The 19,883-nt window shown below is 35.3% G+C and overlaps 1 protein-coding gene across 4 annotated transcripts in view; it reads right to left on the bottom strand.

Annotated features, from left to right (window-relative positions):
* Nucleotides 1-2,164: 2,164 nt before the first annotated feature.
* The window catches only part of CRY1 (cryptochrome circadian regulator 1), a 91,807-nt gene continuing 74,088 nt past the window's right edge, over nucleotides 2,165-19,883 (bottom strand). For 3 of the 4 annotated variants that reach the window (XM_014852347.3, XM_070507010.1, XM_070507009.1), the window contains 11 exons: nucleotides 16,069-16,211; nucleotides 13,720-13,904; nucleotides 13,243-13,331; nucleotides 12,520-12,660; nucleotides 12,127-12,438; nucleotides 10,591-10,742; nucleotides 10,151-10,353; nucleotides 9,951-10,046; nucleotides 3,748-3,819; nucleotides 3,570-3,673; nucleotides 2,165-2,814 (listed from right to left, as the gene is read on the bottom strand). In XM_014852347.3, the coding sequence (XP_014707833.1) occupies nucleotides 3,570-3,673; nucleotides 3,748-3,819; nucleotides 9,951-10,046; nucleotides 10,151-10,353; nucleotides 10,591-10,742; nucleotides 12,127-12,438; nucleotides 12,520-12,660; nucleotides 13,243-13,331; nucleotides 13,720-13,904; nucleotides 16,069-16,211 (1,497 nt within the window). In that variant the 3' untranslated portion in view covers nucleotides 2,165-2,814. The remainder of the gene's footprint in view (nucleotides 2,815-3,569; nucleotides 3,674-3,747; nucleotides 3,820-9,950; nucleotides 10,047-10,150; nucleotides 10,354-10,590; nucleotides 10,743-12,126; nucleotides 12,439-12,519; nucleotides 12,661-13,242; nucleotides 13,332-13,719; nucleotides 13,905-16,068; nucleotides 16,212-19,883) is intronic. The other variant, XM_070507011.1, reaches the window with a different exon arrangement.

Below are 19,883 nucleotides of genomic sequence, written 5' to 3'. Positions count from 1 at the left end.
TTTGAGTCCACCCTAAGTACCCAGTTTGTGCTCAGTAGACTTTGAGAGGGACTGACACTTGCACTTTAATTCTACGGTGTAGCAGCAAGAATTGGGGCTCCTTGTCTGAAGATCAACTTTGATCTCCAGGATACTCTAGAGTTAACTGAGTAGCTAAGGTATATGAGGTAGGGAAGTGCTTGTCCAGCAACCCGTCTCTCTCTGAGTTACCCTTCTACAAAAGCCCTAGTATTCATGGATTTATTGCACACTCTTTCTTGAAATACAAGGATTTTGGGTCCAGACTAACCAAAGTGTGTCACCTGCATTTAGGAAGAGAGAATAGAGTAGGATACAGAATAGAGAAGGAAGTTAAGGAAGGTAAACTCAGCCTTAGGACTGCATGCTGCAACCGCTGGTCCCTAGGGTTATGGCAGCTTGTACCAGGACTCCACATAATTGTGCGAGGAATGACAATACATTTGACCCTGGGCATTGTAGTCAAAACTTGAAACTGACCAACTCAGCTATGCCAACTATATTAAGTAAATGCTACCCAAAGATTTTTCCATCCCAAATATTTAAACTGTGCATTTCTAGGACCATACAATCAGAAAAGACACTTGGATGTAGAAATGGGGGAAAGAACCTAGAATTATGCATACTATCTACAAGAAAATTACAAATACATGTTTAAAATTGTGGGAAAATGCTGAAGTTATATATGAGATGCATTATTTTAAGTGAATGAAAAACATAACAACTTTGTATAGGTTCATTCAAAAGCTTGGTTCTCTCAATTCACTTTTTCCAAGTTGCCCCCATAGTTTTTGGCAGTAAGAGTTCATGAAGTTTTTGCTGAATGAATAAAAAGTCTTAAATCCCTCAACCATTGGTAGGGTTTTTAGAACACGAACCCTTCTAGTTAGGGGGAGTCCCAGTGTTCAAACACAATGCACCTGCTCAGCTGGAGCACACTGACACTGAGAGAGAGGGGATTCTTCTTAGTCACAATTTAGACGAAACTGAAAAAGCTTTCTGTAAAACCCTAAAAAACAAAACAAAATCCCCCTACATTTAAAAGTAAAATATCAGTGCCTATGCTGAAACTGTTCTTTTATTAAAATATTTATTTGCATTAAAACTGAATCTTTTATTCCCCTAGATAGTGATGGTAAATCCCAGGTCTATGAATTTCTTAATTGTGTACAATAAAATCAGGCCCACAGAGTAGGATATGAAGTACAGGTATCATGAAGAATGATGAAAATATTACTCCTTATTAACAGCAGTGAAAAAAGATAAGGCACATTTTTTTCTTTTCTCAATAATGGAATTTATTGATCACTATTAACTCATTATCCAAGATACTTTATAAAATGCATATTATCTAAAAACACGTTTCTGAATTTTTGACTCAAATTTATCTTGAGTTAGCTTTAAATATAATTATCACACTAAACATCTATCACTACGAAAGAAGGGAAAACAAAAAGCCACTGACTATAATTCCAAGTGGCAAGAACTAGCTTACTAGAGGACAGAAAGGGATAACAACAATAATAGTAATAACAATTACGGCAGCTAGCCAGAGGTGCAGCGCACAGCTCTGCAGACTGTGCACTACACAACCCAGGGTGCTGCACAGCGTGGCAGCCCTGCAGCCAACACTGAACAAGTATCCTACCACACGCCAGGAACTGTTATGAGCATTTCATATGTAGTATGAAACACATACTACTCTCACCCCCATTTTAAAGATGGGGGGAAAAAAAGCACAAAAGGTTAATAACCTGCCTAAGATCTCAAAGCTAATGAGTGGAAGAGCCAGGCATTTGACTCCAGAGCCCAGACTCTTACCTGTTATCCCATGCTGACTAACTCATAGTTACAAGCCCAATTACTTGGGAAAAAAAAACTTTGTTTTAAATCTTTCTTATAGATAACTTTATATTTAAAAGTATAAAAAGCATTTGGAAAACAGTATTCTTATTTGGAATAATTTTGAAAAATATTATTTTACTAAATATATGGTAGCTTCTCCTTCATTCAGAATGGTGACATGTGGTTTACAGACTCGGTTACTAACTTATAATCACATCTCACATAGCGATGCTCTCCCCGTACCTAAAACAAACAAATTTTAAAAAGAAGAAGAAAAAAACCAACCACCAAGTACACAAGGTTCCATATATGCGTATACTTTAATAACAAGGTCACTGTAGCTGGAAATGAACAAGGAAAAGGAGACAGAGAACTTGACACACGATACTTCCACAAGTTTGGGTCAAAAACAGGCAGACATGAAGCTTTAATAACATATATTTTCTGTGTTAACAGAGGCTATAACTACCAATTTTGATTACGCATATTTTCTAAAACATTATTATCAAAGAGTGAAAAGTGAAATACAACAATGATGTCAAGAAAATTCTGTCCTAAAATTTTAACAAAGTCTTTTAAGAAAGTCTAAAAACCTCCTATTTTCCCACACTGACTCTCAAAACTTTGATTTTTATATTAGAATATCAGCTTGCCACTTTAACTTTCACCATACATGAAAAATTATCAAAAATATATTGATGGATCTATACTAATTGTGATTGCCTATATTTACATTAAGCAAATTCTTTTACCAAGTTCTTTATATACAAATTACCATCTGTCCTACGTGAAATTCATTAAAAAGTTAAAAACCACAGAAATGTCAATAGAAACAATGCATTTCAAAATGTAACTGCTTTCCATCAATGAAGAATATTTTAAAATAATTTAACTGAAAAAGTATTGACTTCCCCCAATTTCAGCTGCAACAATATTCCTCCTGAATGTTTTCTGTGATTTAAGGGAAAAAAAAACACTGAGTAAAGCTTGATTGCAAGGAATTAAATGATAAAAATTTGATGAGTGTTTACTGATCTTCAAGAAATTTACAGTCTAATTTGGTTGGCATTAAAAAAAAACTAAGTCATAACTTTTAAGATGTAAACAGTTTAACAGAAAAAACAAAAGTCTTTAAAAACTGGCAAATACACTGTATAAATACTTTTAGCGTAAATTTAAATCACAAAACAGTATCCAACTGAACTGAATACAGGCATGGTTTTTTGACATTTCCAAAAAGGCCCAACATTTTAAAAGACTTCCAAACTGGAAAGAATTTAGATTTTAGAGGTATCACAACAGACAAAAGAAATTTATAAACACTTAAGAGGCAAAGATGTGGGGAAGTTCATAAAGGAATCATATTAATGCCACTAAAACTAAAAGGTCACATTAATTGTTTTAGACTCATGGTCTCATAATAAGGAAATGAAAATGTCTTTTTCTGCAAAAAAACTTGCGTACAACACCATAAGCTTTTCACATTTAAAGATCATCGATTAGGAGGCTCAAAACCGAGTGCCCCTTGTCCAAGACAGAGGCGTTCTCTCATCTAAGAATTAACTGATTTTGTAACAATCACTGAAAAATGTATGCCTCATACTCTCTGGTTTGAAAATACAGATTAGCTCCATTTTGGAAATTATCTTAACTTATGTTGATTACACACTCCACTAAAGCAAAAAGAAAAGCTCTAAAATACTTACCTAAGTAGTGCTCTGTCGCTGGACTTTAGGACCGATACCCTGCGTGTCGTCTTCTGGACCGGGGCGTTTCCCACTGCTGAGACCAGGGCCCAGGGAGCTTCTTCCTGCACATGTAAAAAATGTATGTTTAAGACAGAAAAGGTGAAAAGCACAGTACTCTTGAATGCTTCTTTCTTACCTTGCTTTAACAGGTGAGTTTGCTGACTGTCCCCATGAGCATAATGTAAAATCCCACTCCCTTGAGAGCAACCTGTTAGCATTTAAAACACAGTGAAATTACTTAAGACAAATTCCAAGTTGTGTGTATCAAGACCACAAATACAATTTTTAGCATCTGTATTTAGTATAGTATTTGCATGACTATGCTTGTTAGGACTAAATCTCAATTCTTCATGTGAACCCAAAATCACATGCCCAAATAAAACGGAAATTTAGGCTCACAGAAATGCTGACTGCTCAAAGGCAAAATCATTGATAATCATTTTCTGAAAAACATTTTTTCTCATGTTTCTTTAGTCTTCTTTAATCTGGAACATTTCCACAGGTTTTCTTTGTCTTTTATTACTTGACAGTTTTAAAAATATACAGTTTTTAAATGGGACTTTCCTTATTTTGGATTGGTCTGATGTTTCTTCATGCTTAGATGCATGTTATGGATTCTCAACCAGAATACTGCATAGGGATGTTGTGTCCTTCTCAGGACATTACATCTGGAGACACATGATTTCTATCTGCCCATCACTGGTGACCATCTTTTTTTAATTGAGGTCACATTGGTTTATAACATTATACACATTTCAGGTGTACAGCATTACATTTCCACTTCTGTATAGCCTATATCATGTTCACCACCCAAAGTCTAGATGCCATTCACGGTCATACACATGCGTCCCTTTACCCCTTTAGCCCTCCCCCGCCCCTTTCCCCCAAGGTAACCGCCAATCTGTTCTCCGTATCCATGTGTTTGTTTGTTTATCTTCCACATTCAAGTGAAATCATAGGGCATTTTTCTTTCTCTGTCTGACATTTTTCTTAGCAAAGTACCCTCAAGGTCCGTCCACGTTGTTGCAAATGGCAAGATTTCATCTTTAAAAAACGTTTCTTTACCGGATGACAGCAATTAGACCACGAAGGCAAAACATAGTGAAACAGGGAGGTATACATCTTTTCTTCACCTCTTGTCCATCTATTCTACACTCCTCCCTCAGCGCCCACCGAAAACACGTGTGCTTGGAGACGAGGGAATGCAGGCCTGCCAGATGAGGGTTCAACAAGGAGGAGACACAGACCAGGCCAATGTGGCAATTACCTAGCCTGAGCAATTATATCAATCCTTCTAAAAAGAAATCATGTTACAGGGGAATGTGGTGGCCCAGAAAAGTAGGTTTTAGAAAACATTTTTATCACTCTGTCCAGATTATGGAAAAATGTGAGCATTCTAGCCCCTAGAGACATCACCTCGTGGGCTGAACAAGACAATCTACTTATTTTTATTGTAGTTTCATGCTTATCAAGTTCCTCTGGATAAAGAATTCAGCTTTTCACGTACTCAAAATTGAGAAAAGCGAATGCCCTCATCAGGAATGAGGCGTTCTATTGTTGGAAAGGGGTATCTCCACCACAAATTAATAAACTAGTGTTCTCTGTAGATATTTTAATCCCTATGATTTTTAAATTTCTAGTCTGTCCTTCACAGAACGGCCATCTCTAATTATACTGAAAACATTCCGTTTTTGGACTTGTGAGGCTGCGGGTCAGACTCTGGATTGCGGCGGACCTGCCACTGAGCGCGGCTCCTCAGCCTCGCCATCAGCAGGCCTCCCTTAATAGTGACCCTGTCATTACGCAGTGGTTCACACTATTCACAATTTCACACAACGGGAATGTACTTGATTCTACTGAATTGCACATTTAAAATGGTTAAAGTGCTAAATTTTGTTATATATATTTTACCACAATTTACAAAACTTCAACAAGTACATTTTCAATTATCGCATTTATTCATATCTTACACGTTTGGTGAGTGCTCGCTGATGCTAGCGACTATACCAGGTACTGGGGACAGAAATATCAAGAAGACATGAAGTCGGTTTTCAAGGCTTACAGTCAAGTAAGAGGAGAGAGACGTAAAACCACTAAATACAAAGGCGCTGGAACGGGAGTCGGCACAGGATGCAGTGGGCAAACTGAAGGAGGAAAGGTCAACTTTACCAGAAGATTCACAGAGGTGGCCCTTAGGCCAAGTCATAACTAGTCACCTTAGTTTCATTTTCCCAATTCCACCACTCTATTCCTCTTCTACTTCTAAGATAAATGAGAATAATCTTATAAACAAAACATTGAATGAAAGCAGCAAGACAAAGAATTAATACAAACTATATGATTCTATGAAGTTCAAAAACAGGCAAAATTATAGTATTAGAAATTAGGAGAGTGATTACCTTTGGGGAGGAGGGGGGAAATTAATAAGCTCAGTAAATATATTAGGAATTTCCTTAAGGTGGTATTTTATTTCTTTAGAGAGCTACATGATAGGCAGGCACTTAAGATCTTCCTGAGTCCCTAAATTCATTTATATCTCTATAGCCTGTAACTTCCCTATAAAATGTATTAAATTATATTTTCATGAGAATAAAAGTGTAAGAGACGAGTAAAGAATGGAGCTTTGCTGATCCATTGGCTTATGACTAGCTTACCCCTTCACAAAAATCACAAAACTCCATATTCATATGTCTTCAGGGTCATTACAGCAGTTAAATTTCAAAGATGTGAATCTTACAGTGAAATCAACTTTAAAAAAAGTATTTCTTGCTTAAAAAAAAACCCTCAAGTTTTTTTTTTTTAAACTTTTTTCTTAATGCTTTTTTTTTTTGGTGAGGAAAATTGGCCCTGAGCTAACATCTGTTGCCAATCTTCCTTTTTTTTTTTTTTCTCTCCCCAAAGCCCCAGTACATAGTTGTATATCCTAGTTGTAAGACCTTCCGGTTCTTCTGTGTAGGATGCTGCCACAGGGCACAGCATGGCTTGATGAGTGGTATGTAGGTCCATGCCCAGCATCCGAATTGGAGAACCCCGGGCCACTGAAGTGGAGCATGCAAACTTAACCACTATGCTACCGGGCTGGCCCTACCCTCAAGTTTTATAAGGGCAAAAAGTTTATATGATCACTTTCCCCTTATGTTATGCTGTTAATGGCACCAAAAAGACTTTTCACTTATGAAATTCTAACTTGAAGATACTGTGGAGGGAAAATTGCATAGAAATACACCAAAATTTTAATAGTGACCTGTCTCTATTGGATGGAATTGTGGGCGATTTTTGTTCTTCTGTTTTTCTGAATTTTCTAAATTCTCTAGAATGAATAGTTTTGTTTTCAGCAGTTTTCAGTTATAATTTACATATCATAAAATTCACCTGTTTTAAGTGTATAATTTATTGATTTTTAGTAAATTTACAGAGTTGTATAACTATCACCACAATCCAGTTTTAAAACATTTTCAGCATCCCTAAAAGATCTCTCATGCCCATTTGCATTCTTTCCCCATTCTTACCCCTAAGCCTAAGGTAACCACTAACCTACGTGGTCTCTTTTAAAGTCATGTCCTTTCTGGATAGTTCATATAAATGGAATCATGCAGTATGTAGTCTTTTGTGTCTGGCTTCTTTAACATATTTTTGAGGTTTATCCATGATGTAGCATGTATGAGCATTTTGTTCCTTTTTACGAATAATACTCCCTTGTATGGGTATAGCACATTTTGGCTACTATGAATAAAACTATTATATACATCCACATACAAGTCTTTGTGTAGACATGTTTTCATTTCTTTTCGATAGATACTTAGGAATGGAATTTCTGGGTTGTATGGTAAATTTATGTTTGGCTTTTTAAGAAACTGCCAAACTGTTTTCCAAAGTGGCTGTACCATGTTACATTCCACCTCTCAGCAATGTCTGAGTGTTCTAGTCTCTTCACATCTTCCACAACACTTGTCATTGTCTGTCTTTTTTAATAAAGACACTCTAGGGTGTCACAGGGTAACCAACTGGTCCCAGTTTGTCTGGGACTCTTCAGGTGTTAGCACTGAAAGTCCTGTGTCCCAGGAAACCCCTCAATCCCAGACAATCAGTAATAATTGGTCATCCTAAGTGGGTGTGAAGAACTGTCTCATAGTGGTTTTAATTTGCATTTCTCTAATGACTAATAATGCTGATGAACAGGTATTTTATAATAGAAAAAATAAATAAACTAAAACACATTACTATAGTAAACAGATTGTGGTCTGTTGTATTATAAGAACACAAATCCTTCAATACATCTATGTATACTTCTTCCTTTCCTGGCACAAAAAACTCTATAAAAACCAGAGGAGCAAAATGCAGTTGATGTTGCAGAGATTAAGAATTTTCCACATTCAACTCAAAACTTAAGAGAAGTCATAAAGACTCTTGCCCTTTGGTATGCCTTGTGAGACACTATAAAAGCCTACAGACAGCATGAGGTGAGGGCATAAAGCAAAGGGATATGCTTCAGAAGCACGTAAGTCCTTCCAAATGGAGCAGAAACCCGAGGGGAGAAATGTTTAGCAGCGCAGTCTAAATCCTAAGGATCTTGCCACAATCGCTCCCATTCTCCAATACTCTCCAATACTCTCTCCTTCATCTGCCTACCCAGATGCTACCCACCCCACCATCTTCCAAGAATGTTTTCCTAGTTCCTTCAGTTCTCAGTGATCTCTCCTTTTTCTCCTATTGCATGTGGAAGCAGCATCTTACAATATCACTTTTTTCATTTTTGTTTCCCTTCTACCCTCCCAATGAGGCTGTAAGCTTATGTAGCTTCTATGTCTTTTGAAAGCCTCACAGCACCTAGCTACAAAGTGTATTACAGGCAAAAATTTACATGATTAGAGTCATTTCAAGATTTATTAATTCTATTATATCATAAAATGCCATGTTTATAAATTCGTGAAGCAAAATTATTCCAGTTTAACTTGCTAGCATGACTAGTTTCGCTGGTAACTCCAAAAATGGGTACAGATTTGGGTAGACTAAGAAGCAGTGTACCATCATTATCCGCAAGCCAGGCACTTGGAGCCTGTTGCTTTCCACCTCTCTGTTACCTGCCTGTTTTCTTAGGGCTTCAGAGAACCTCTGTTCCTCATACTCGAGAGAGGGCAGAAAAGGCAGGCTGTGAACTGAACAAAAGATCTGACAGAATTTTGAAATGATACTTCAAAATTGTAGGAGTTTACTCCAAACTGTAGAAAACTCCAAGAAAGAACATTTCTGAAGTATACTGCCCACAATGACAATATTTGACTGCCAGGTGAAACATATTCCAGTAATAAAATGTTTTATCTTATAAACACTACGTATGGCTTCACATTTGCATGAGAGGCCCAGAGAAACAGGAAAGAGCATGAACTTTAGGACTAGTCAGACTTGAGCTGAATCTTAGTTCAAATACCTACTAACTGTGGGATCTTGGTTAAGTTAGCTAACCTTTTTAGGCTTATTTCCCCAATCATAAAATGAGAATCCCACTACTACCTCCTCAGGTTATTGTGAGAGTGTGGCAAAAATCCCCTCGTACTGGGCACAAAGTAGGCAGTCAAAAGGTGAGTGCCTTTGTTCTTTTCTCCCTGAGCCAATTCTTGGAGGATGCTCTCAAAAGGATGCAGGATATTTCTGAATTCAGAAAGGTTCAGTTTTTGAAAGCTTTTATTCTTAACATCAACTTTGAACATTTGACTTAAAAAAACTAAGCATTCCTCCAATGCGACCCTGCTTTTAATCAAGTTAATTAGCTTCATACTATTTTTGCTTACAGGCTTTGAAAACTGGTAGAAGGATTCAAATTTCCAATAGATAGTGACTTCTTGACATTATTAATATCACATGTTGTTAAGAATATATGTGGCAACTAAATATACATATCATTACAGACCAGATTTTATAAGGAAAAACTCATGTGCAAAAGGACTAGAGGCCCTGTGCATGTGTATGATAAATGTCTTGGCCATGCTCACAGGGCCAGTGACCTTCTTAACTAAATACCTTATAGCTGATATGTACCTAACAAGAATAATGAGAACTCTGAAAATATGATACTTGTGTTTCATTTTATCCTTAAAATTGCTCTCCTCATTTATTTCACGAAAAGGTCTTTACCGTGACCATGTAAAGATGCTTTCCATCTTGAAAAAGTCACTAATGGAATAAAGGAATGTGTGTGTGTATGCACATGTACAAAGAACCTATAAGACAAATTTTAAAGATAGATTTTTAAAAATTATATTATGATGAGGTTCAATAAACAATATATTTGCTTATTAATCTCTTCATGTTACTAAATGCAGAAATTTCCTTTTCACTTACTTCCACTGCTGCTACAACCTGGGATATTTTCTCCAGGAGAATACCCCATGAGGCCTCCATTCCCGTTAGGATTAGAAGGCACTGATGCAAGAAGACCTAAAGGGAAAAAATTTCCTATTAAATTGTGATCAAGATCAAATTCAAGGATAGGTACATAAACAGCTGCCAAAGAAACAAATCAAAGGCAGTTACTGACATACCTAATCCTCTATATCGTGAAAGCTGCTGATAGATCTGTTTCATCCTCTCGATATTCAAACGGCTTGCCTCAGCATGGTTCACCATTGGTTTAGGATAGTTAACTCCTATCAAACATTTGGCTACCTTTTGGATACCTTCTGGTGCATTCCAGGGATCATAGATATATTTTGCAGGAAAGCCTCTTAGGACAGGCAAATAACGCCTTTTTGGGAGAAGGAATAAAAATTATTAATAAAATGAACTATAAGCAAATTATAACAAATTATTTATTAGCTATGAATGACCAAAATCAAATCAATAGCATTTAAATGATTTCTTTACCCTTCTCCTCATCTGTGCTGCCCATTGTGAGTGGGGAATACTTTAAGCGTTGCTTAAACATGAAAAGCTCTTCCTGGATTAGCTATTCCAAACTGAATAATAATCACCCTTGATTTACCTGATATAGTCTCCATTTGGATCTGTTCTCCTACCAAAACCAACAGGGCAATAGCAGTGAAAAAACTGTTGGAAAAAGGAACTACAAGACAGCCACATCCAACTTCCAGCATTTATGCTCCAATCCGCATCAAGCAATAATTCTTCAAATACCTTCAGAAGTAACAGCAACCAATTAGTTTGCACACACACAATTCTCAAAGCAAGCATTTTCCAGGTCTCTGTGAGATCCAAAGTCAAGGCAAAGAAAATCTAGCACAGAACTGTAAAATTAAATATTCCAAAGTGAGCTTTCTTGCTCATGTTTTGTTCTGCAATGAGTTATTGCAGGGAAAGAAACATATCAGCAATATAAGTGGATTTCTGAAGGGAATTTACCTTTCTAATCTTTGCAGTTTTATCGGCGGGGTGGGTAAAAAAATTACTCAAGTCACTGACTTAAAAAAATCAGATGGGATAGGAGGAGATTAAAAAAATGGAAGAAAAAAACAGTAAACACTTTCAACAAAGCAAAACTGCTACCAAAACATAAATCACCAACAAAAACTTAGAAGCTTGGTACACTGGCCTACATAGCGGGAGCACCCAAATACAAATGACCTTTAAAAATGCACTAGCAGTATAGAGTTTAAGTTTTGAATTCCTTGATCCATAAGGGAAATAGAATTTTAAAAAATTATTTATTTTTATTTATTTATTTTTTGCTGAGGAAGATTCACCCTGAGATAACATCACTACCAATCTTTCTCTCTTTTTATTTTTTGTATGTGAACCACCACCACAGCACAGCCACTGACAGATGAGTGGTGTAGGTCCATACCTGGGTACCAAACCCAGGCTGCTAAAGTGGAACACACTGAACTTAACCACTAGGCCACCAGGGCTGGCCCTAAAATAAATTATTTTTTTATAAATTCATTAAGTGTGTGCTATACATCTACTTCACGTATAAGCCTGTACTAGAAAATAAAGGAGATCCAAAAAAACACAGGATCAGAAATGGTCCTTGCATAGAAGAAATTATGATCTAGACAGAAAGATAAAACACATATATTTAAAGTTCCGTTATATATAACCATAAGATGATGTCACGAGATGTAGCATGCTTCACTTTACAAAACAGTATTCCTCAAAAGCTGCGATGTTCAAGTGAGGGGAAATAATTTATATTTTAAATTGTATAATACAAATTCACTATTTCTAAGAACTCTTGGGTGAATCCTTTTTGGAACAGAAATGATCACTATAAATATATTGATCCAATAAGTCCAGAGTATTAAATCTTACAGTTCTCTTGATGGTTAGGCTGGTTTAGCCACCGAAATGACTTTAGGTTAATCGAACCAGTTTCCATCATTTCTCCTGTCTGATATACAATTCTGCTCTCCGAAAGTGTGCCTGTACCATGGGAATTAAATGCTTTACCAGCTGAAAAACTAGACTATAAATGAATCTACATAATAGACAACTTCTAGAAATTGTTTTAATAGGTATAGAGTCCTTCAGAATATGCTCCATGAGTTAGAAGAATACTTACCTTCATTCCTTCCTCCCAACTAATCCACAGGTCACCCCGTGTCAGGAAGCAAGCAACTGCATGTCTGGCTAGATGGTGAATCCAGCCCTCCTGCCGAAGCTGTGTCATGATGGCGTCAATCCACGGAAAGCCTGTCCGGCCTTCCGCCCATTTCGCTAATGCCTCAGGATTCTTATCCCAAGGAATCTGAACGCAGATGGGGTTTCCTTCCATTTTATCAAAGCGTGGATTGTTTGTTGCTGCCGTGTAGAAAAATTCACGCCATAACAGTTGCCCATAGAGGGAAAGGGGAGGGGAACTGTTCTTCTTTACCTAAGATTAAAAAGCAAAGAGGTATTCTCAGCAATTTGTACAAAAGTATTCTGCAAAATAAGCTCCAGTTCCAGACAATACCTTTCTGTAGAGGTCTGTTAGTCTGAAGTAGAACAGTCGACATGACAAACACCCAAAGCGGAGATACGGGCTGAGTCCGGCAGGGCTGGCAAGCAGGGAATTCGCATTCATTCGAGGCCTTTCGAAGTTTGCCACCCAAGCCTGAAAACACACAAAGAGATTCCTCTAACTAATTCCCTTTTCCATTTTAAAAGTGTTTAAAACAGACTTTTCAAAAAAGTCACATAGTTCTTGGGGAATAAAATCTTATTATCCCAACCACAAATGACATGTTTTAATAAAAAATAAGAAAGGATAAAAGTGAGTATTCTTTTGTTTCAGCCATCCTCATGCAGCACATACTCATGCGAAAGAAATTACCTTTAAACTCCTAACACAAGGCTGAGAGCACCTTCAACCTGTCTCTCTGACACTGAGGTCAAGGTGAAACAGAAGAACTCTATCCTGGTTTCAAAGTTATGGTCATCAGATACCAGCTCAGACAGAAAGCATAGAAGAAGTAGTATTGGTAGTAACTAAACGGGAAACAATCAGAAGAGGAGGGGAGACGGTATTTAAATGAAGAGAGAGTTGTTAATTTTCAAATAATTAGGTTTTTTTGTGCTATTTTAACTATTTCTCTCAATCCTTTATTTCAACTGTCTATTTTTTGTTTTTAACAAAGAGTGAAATCATTTTTAAAATGCCAGTTTGGAAATATGAGCATGATCTCCACTGTCATACTTTTCTTTCCAAATGCCTTTCCAAACGTGTAAGTGCTTCAGTCTCTCCACCCGGCCACACTGCAGAGGGTAAGCCATCTGTATCAAAACCTAAAAAAGAGAGAAAAGACAAATATCACTCTTCTGGAACTAAAATAATTTCTATTTAACCACAATAATTGGGAGAAAAAAATTACTTTTCAGAAAAATTGACAGTAGCACAGAAATGAATTGAGGGCCCTGGGTGGGTCCTCACATAGAGAGGATGTGGTCTCTGTTGTTCAGGATGTACATCTCAAGGTGGTAACAGATAGATCACATAGTTATAGAACATATAAATACAAAGATATTTCACTTCTTAGTTTGAGTTTCTTTTCTTTTTTTCTTCTTTCTTTCTTTCCCTCTTAACACAAAAGACCTTACATGTCAAAATAGAAGTAAGATTTTCTGAATGATTTATTAATGCGTCAGCTCCACAGTTATTACCATTTACACCCACCTAGTTCTTCCAGTGAAGGGACTCCATATTTCTCATCATGGTCATCAGACAGAGGAGTTGTACACTTCTCTATCACTTCGGAAGTAATTGTCTCTACTGGTATCTCCAGTGGTTCCATTTTGCTGATGAGAGTCTGGAATCTTTTATAAGTAAGAGGTGGCTGTCCACCATTGAGTTCTATGATCCTATTACAAAAGTTAGTAAAGTGCAGTTAGCATAAAAAAATGACACTATATTTTGATTGATAAGCTCTGAAAAGGCTTAAAATCAGAAAACAAAATTAATCATTTAAGACTTGTAGGAGAATATTAGCTTCTTATATGACCGGGAAACTTAAAATGGTTAATGAATCTAAAAATTATTCTCTTAATTTTCTAGACATCTGCTAGATGTCAAAAAATACAGTATGCAAATACCAAAACCTTTAAGACAAAGGGTACAAAGTACCTATGAGGGAAGAAAACAAGTGGCCAAATTAGCCTAAAGGCAATAATAAAAAAATAATATACATGGAAATGTAAAAACATGTTACAACTCAGCTCAAAGAATCTCTTAATCATCGATAAAAAGTAAACCAGGCCAATATTACATCAAGGAGTAATCAGCAAGTCTCATTAATTAGGATTCTATATTACTACAGTGATAAATCACTCACTATTTTCTATTGTGCTCATGACTTTGTTAAAAATGTCATCATATATATTTTATATTTACTTCTGATCACTGATTGCCTCAATCAAGTCATACCAAAAAAAAAAAGATCAGGCTTGCCAATGGTATTTTGAATTAGGCACTATTTGAGAATAACCAATTATTCTTTTTGATTAAGGCTATTCGCTTAGCATTTAGCCTTAATAAAGAATTACTGGCAAAATCCAACTCCATCATTTTATAGACCAAAAACTGAAGCCTACCAAGAGAGTTAACTTAACTAGTCAAGGTCACATAACATTGATGAATAGCAAATCAAGGTTTCCTTAATCCAAATACAGTACATTTTTCATTATACCACGTATAATTATGTATCAACTGTATGTGCAGAAAGTAAACACCATGAAAGCTATCCTCTCTGCTTTTAGTAATTTTGCTTTGGTATAATACGTGGAGTTTACACATAGAGTCATAATGAAATTTGTCAATTGTAACCATACTGCAATGATACTACTGAGGACACTGCTAATTACAGACAGAGGCAAAATAAAAACCTTAGAAGAAATGTTTTCTATATGTTACATTTTTTATGATAAATATATGGTAAATACTCACATTTTACCCAATAAATAATCCAATTTTATGCGTAACAGAGTCTCCCACTTAGAAGCAACTGGTCTTATCCTGTTTTGCCTCGTCCTTGCTATCAGCTCCCCAAAGTTAAGAAAACCGGTAAACCAGAAGGAAAGTTTATCATCAAAGGATATATGACTTCTGGCTTAATACCAAGAACGACCCTTGCCTGAATCAAACTATGATTTTTTGACACAGTTGGAAAAGTGGAATAAAATTAATTAGTTTGTCATGTTATTTACAGAATTAGCTTTATTAACTGGATAAAATCTGTAAAGAACTAAAAAGATAAAATAATTTAAAAGGTACATAAATTATAAGATTTCAGCACTTGTAAGGACAACCACACACCAAAAGTTAATAAATTAATGAATCTTATGAACCTTTAAGACTCACATCGTACAATACTTACTAAAATTAAGTTTGACCACAGGATCTTTGCTAGACAAAGCATCACCAAGGACTGATATTTCAAGAAATACACTTTGAGAAATAAAATATTACGCTATTGTTCAGAGGACTACAGCTATGCAAAGTAATATTATATACAATTTGCATCTGGACTTAAAATCCAGATAGACAAGATATACACACATGAAATAAAATAACTTAAGACAATCATATAAAATGTATCAAAGAGGTTTATGGCTATGTATCATATAAATTATAAATTAATATTGCTAAGAGCCCAGAAAGGCAAGACTACAGTAGGCTGACTTAGAATAATCAAGGGAAATTTTGTGATACTCTTAATAGTTTTGAAACTGAAATTCTGAGTATTTTTATCTTTTGCACTATGTAATTTTGGTATCTGTCACTGAGTAAATAAAAATCACAACAGTTAAATAAAATGCTAAGGGTATGATATATATTCATTTAATTCTCTATACATAATCTATGATGTATATATTGCTATTTCCATTTTACAAACTTAACTCCCACAGGCTAAAACCTACTTGTCTATGTACTTAACACCACTGAAATGTACACTTAAAAATGGTTAAGGTGATGAATATCATGTTGTGTGTATTTTACCATAATAAAAAACAGAAGGAAAAAACTTACTTGTCTAGGTCATATAATGTATGTGAAATTCGTACAATGACTTCTACTCCAGCTTCAGTAGCCAGTTTCTTAATAGCCGCATCTCGTTCCTTTCCAAAGGGCTCAGAATCATACTCAATTGAAAGTTTAGTAATGTTCCATTCCTAAAATAAGAGAAATGGGGGAAAACGTACACAAATTTTAATAATTACTTTTTCTATTATAACACCACAGTCTGGAAAAAAGTGAAAAGCTTGAAATCTACATATCAAATGATTATACATAAATCAAACCTTGAATATGCAGGAAGAACATGCACAATTTATAACTTCAAAAATATGTAAATAAGAAATGTATACTCACTACATTTCAGGCATTGTGCTAGGCATTAGACAATCTACCAATACGCTTAAAACCAGTGTCCTCTACTAAACGTGTCTGCATAGCACTTCACTTTTTCAAGTAAGTTACACTTACATTATCTCATTTGCTTCTCAAAACAACCCGCAGAGTTTGGCACTTTTGTTGGTATCTCGATTTTTCAGATTAGGTTATTTAAAAAATTTAGAGACTTGCCCAAATTCACAAAGAGCTAGAATACCTAAACTTACGTCTGCTCATTCCAAGAGTTGGTCTTTTACAAACCTTTGATGGCTAATACGGTATAAGCTGCTTTGCTGAGGTACTCTGTTTTATGCTTTATTTGTGATTGCCAAAAGATGTGAACTGTAGAAAATAGGAAGATAGTAATAATAGTAGCAGCTGTCTATTGAGTGTCAGGTGCGATATGAACAAGCTCTGTACATCTCCTTATAGTGATTTTCAACGAGGAGACTGTGACTTAAGGGAATTAAGCGAGTTCCTAGGCGAGTAGTAAAGTTGCTTCAAATTCTAAAATCGACAGGTGATTTATCTATCTGTAATTCTACCGTTATTTAACTGACTATATGGTAACACACTGTCATTCTCCAAACTCCTACAGATCAGACAAGGGCTGTTCCCAATGATGGTTTTTTTTTTAAAAAAAAATTGCTATTATAAACCTTGCAGTGTACATCTTTATCTTTATGCATACATCTTAAACCTTTTGGGGCAATTGTCCTATTTTTTCCTAGAAATAATTCCTTGAAAAACAATTAATGGATAACATAAGCACATTTAAAATTTTGACAGACCCTGTCAAATTTTCCACCAAATATACTGTTTTAAAAACCACTAATATGAGGGTCTGGCTGGCGGCATAGTGGTTAAGTTTGCACACTCCACTTTGGTGGCATGGGGTTCACCAGTTCGGATCCTGGGCACAGACGTACACACCACCCATCAAGCCATGCTGTGGTGGCATCCCACATAGAAGAACTAGAAGGACTTACAAGTAGGATACACAACTATGCACTGGGGCCTTGGGGAGAAAAAACAAAAGAGGAAGATTGGCAGTAGGTGTTAGCTCAGGGCCAATCTTCCTCACCAAAAGAAAAAAAAATTAAAAATTAAAAAATAAATGAAAATAAAAACCAGTAATACACACAGTATACACAGAAAAATAGTATCTCATTTAAAAATTTTTCCTTTCTTGAAAGCCCTGAAGAATGCATACAAAACTGTCAATAGCTGTTACCTTTCAAGAGCAGAGTAAATAAGATTATTTTTTATTTTACACACTGTTGCATTGTTCAGAATTCTTAGTACTATCATGTACTGCTTTTGAAACTTAAAATGAAAATGAAAATAGGAAAGCATTATATTTCTTTGTTTTATAGTGAGGCAGTATAGAGTAGTAGTTATAAAAAACACAGCACCTGAAGTTAGCTATCTTAAGTGCAAAGACTGGCCTCAACCATTTGTGCAAATTGCCAAACTCACCATCCGTGTTTTCTAACCTATAAAATGGGTAAAATGTAAGTAAAGTGCTTAGAGTACCTAGCACATAATAAACACTAGGTAAGTGTTTGCTACAGTAAAATGAAAAAAATAATATTATGTTACTGGGTTGCTGAAAGATTGTTTAGGACATGGTGCACAGTAAGCTCTCAATGAATCTCAGCTATTATTACTAGCCATTTGCATATTTCTTTTTTGTGAGTTGCACCTCATGTTTGGTTCGTTTTCTATTACAGTTAATTTTTCTCTTAGGGTTTTGTAAGAGTTCCTTATATTTTAATGATAGCAACCCTTTCTCTGTCATATATGTTACCATTTTTTTCTAAATAGTTTATAATTTAGTTTTATGATTTTTTTGACAAATAATTTTTCAGTTTTTCGAAAGTAAATGTTAGAGTTTGACGCAAGTCAATAACACTTCCTCCCCTTTTCTCTTTTTGAAAAGGAAGGGAAGATAAGTCATGGAGCTAAAAATCAAAATACAGACCACATTACTAATGAAGTTGAATTGGAGAAAATATATTAGATTTAAGGGCAGGTAAGCCTTGAATTAAGCAATTTCGCTATTAAGTATCATGTTAGCTATGCTTTTTTATAGACAACCTTCATCAAACTGATATTTAGCAACTTCCTATGCCTAGTTTGCTTAAAGTTTTTTTTTAAATCATAAATGGGTGTTGAATTCCTTCAAATGCTTTTTCATCTATTGAGATAATTATAATATCTTTTCCTTTATTCTATTTATGTTAATTGGTTTTTATAATGTTGAATCAACTTTTTATTCCTGGGAAAACCCCACTGATTATGATGTAGTATTATTTTAAAATATTGCTAAATTCAATTTGTTATTATATTGTTAAGGATATCTGAGTCTATGTTTATGGGGGATACTGACTATATTTTTTTTTCCTTAAAATTTCATCATCAGGTTTTGGTGTCAGAGTTATGCTGGCCTCATAAAACAAGTTGGGAAGTATTCCCAACATTCTCCTTTGCTTTCTGAAAGAGTGTTATAAGACTGTTATTATTTCTTTCTTAAACATGTGATAGAATTCACAAGTATAGACATTTTAGGCCTGAAGTTTTATTTATGGGAAGGTTTTTGATTACAAATTCCATTTCTCTAAGAGACATAGGGTGATTCAGGTTTTTCTTCTTCTGAGAATTTTAGTAATTTGTACTTTTCAAGAAATTTTTTCATTTCATCTTAGTCGTAGAATTTATTGGCATTATATTTACAATATCCCTTATTATGCTTTTAAAATTTAGAGAATCTCTAGTGATGTCCTCTTTTTTATTCCTGATAAAGGTAATTTGTGTTTTCTCCCTTTTTTGCCCTGATCAGTATTGCTAGCAGTTTATCAATTTTGTTAATCTTTTCAAAGAACTAGCTTTTGGCTTTGTTGACTGAATCAATCAGGGTTCAGTCAGAAGACAGAAACCACATCAGCAACTTTAACAAGGAAAATTTAACATAAAGAATTGTTATCAAGTAAAAGGTGGTCAACAATAACAAGGAGTCACAGAGGAGTTAAACTACACTGCCCAATGTGGTAGATAGCCATTAGCCACAGAAATGGCTTCTGAGCACGTGAAATGTGGCGAGCTGGAATGGAGATGTGCTGTTAAATATAAAATATAGACTGAATTGCAAAGACTTTACATGAAAAAAAGGTTAAAATATCTTACTTTTATAATGATTTTATACTGAAAGGACAATATTTTAGATATACTGGGTTAAATAAAATATATTACTAAAATTAACTTCACCTGTTTCTTTTTACTTTTTTAAAATGTGGCTATTAGAAAATTTTAAATTACATCTATGGCTTCTGTTAGACAGTACTGCTCTAAAGTGTCCAAAAGTAGCAATTGCAGAAAGAAGCTATCACCTCTAAACAGAGGGAAAACAAGTAAGTAACAAATTCAGAACTTAAAAGAGTTCCCTTCCTTCT

The sequence above is a fragment of the Equus asinus genome, chromosome 4 (assembly GCF_041296235.1).
Source record: "Equus asinus isolate D_3611 breed Donkey chromosome 4, EquAss-T2T_v2, whole genome shotgun sequence".
Taxonomy (NCBI): Eukaryota; Metazoa; Chordata; class Mammalia; order Perissodactyla; family Equidae; genus Equus; species Equus asinus.
The sequence above is the reverse complement of the archived record's forward strand: the minus strand, read 5'-3'. Positions and strand labels throughout refer to the sequence as shown.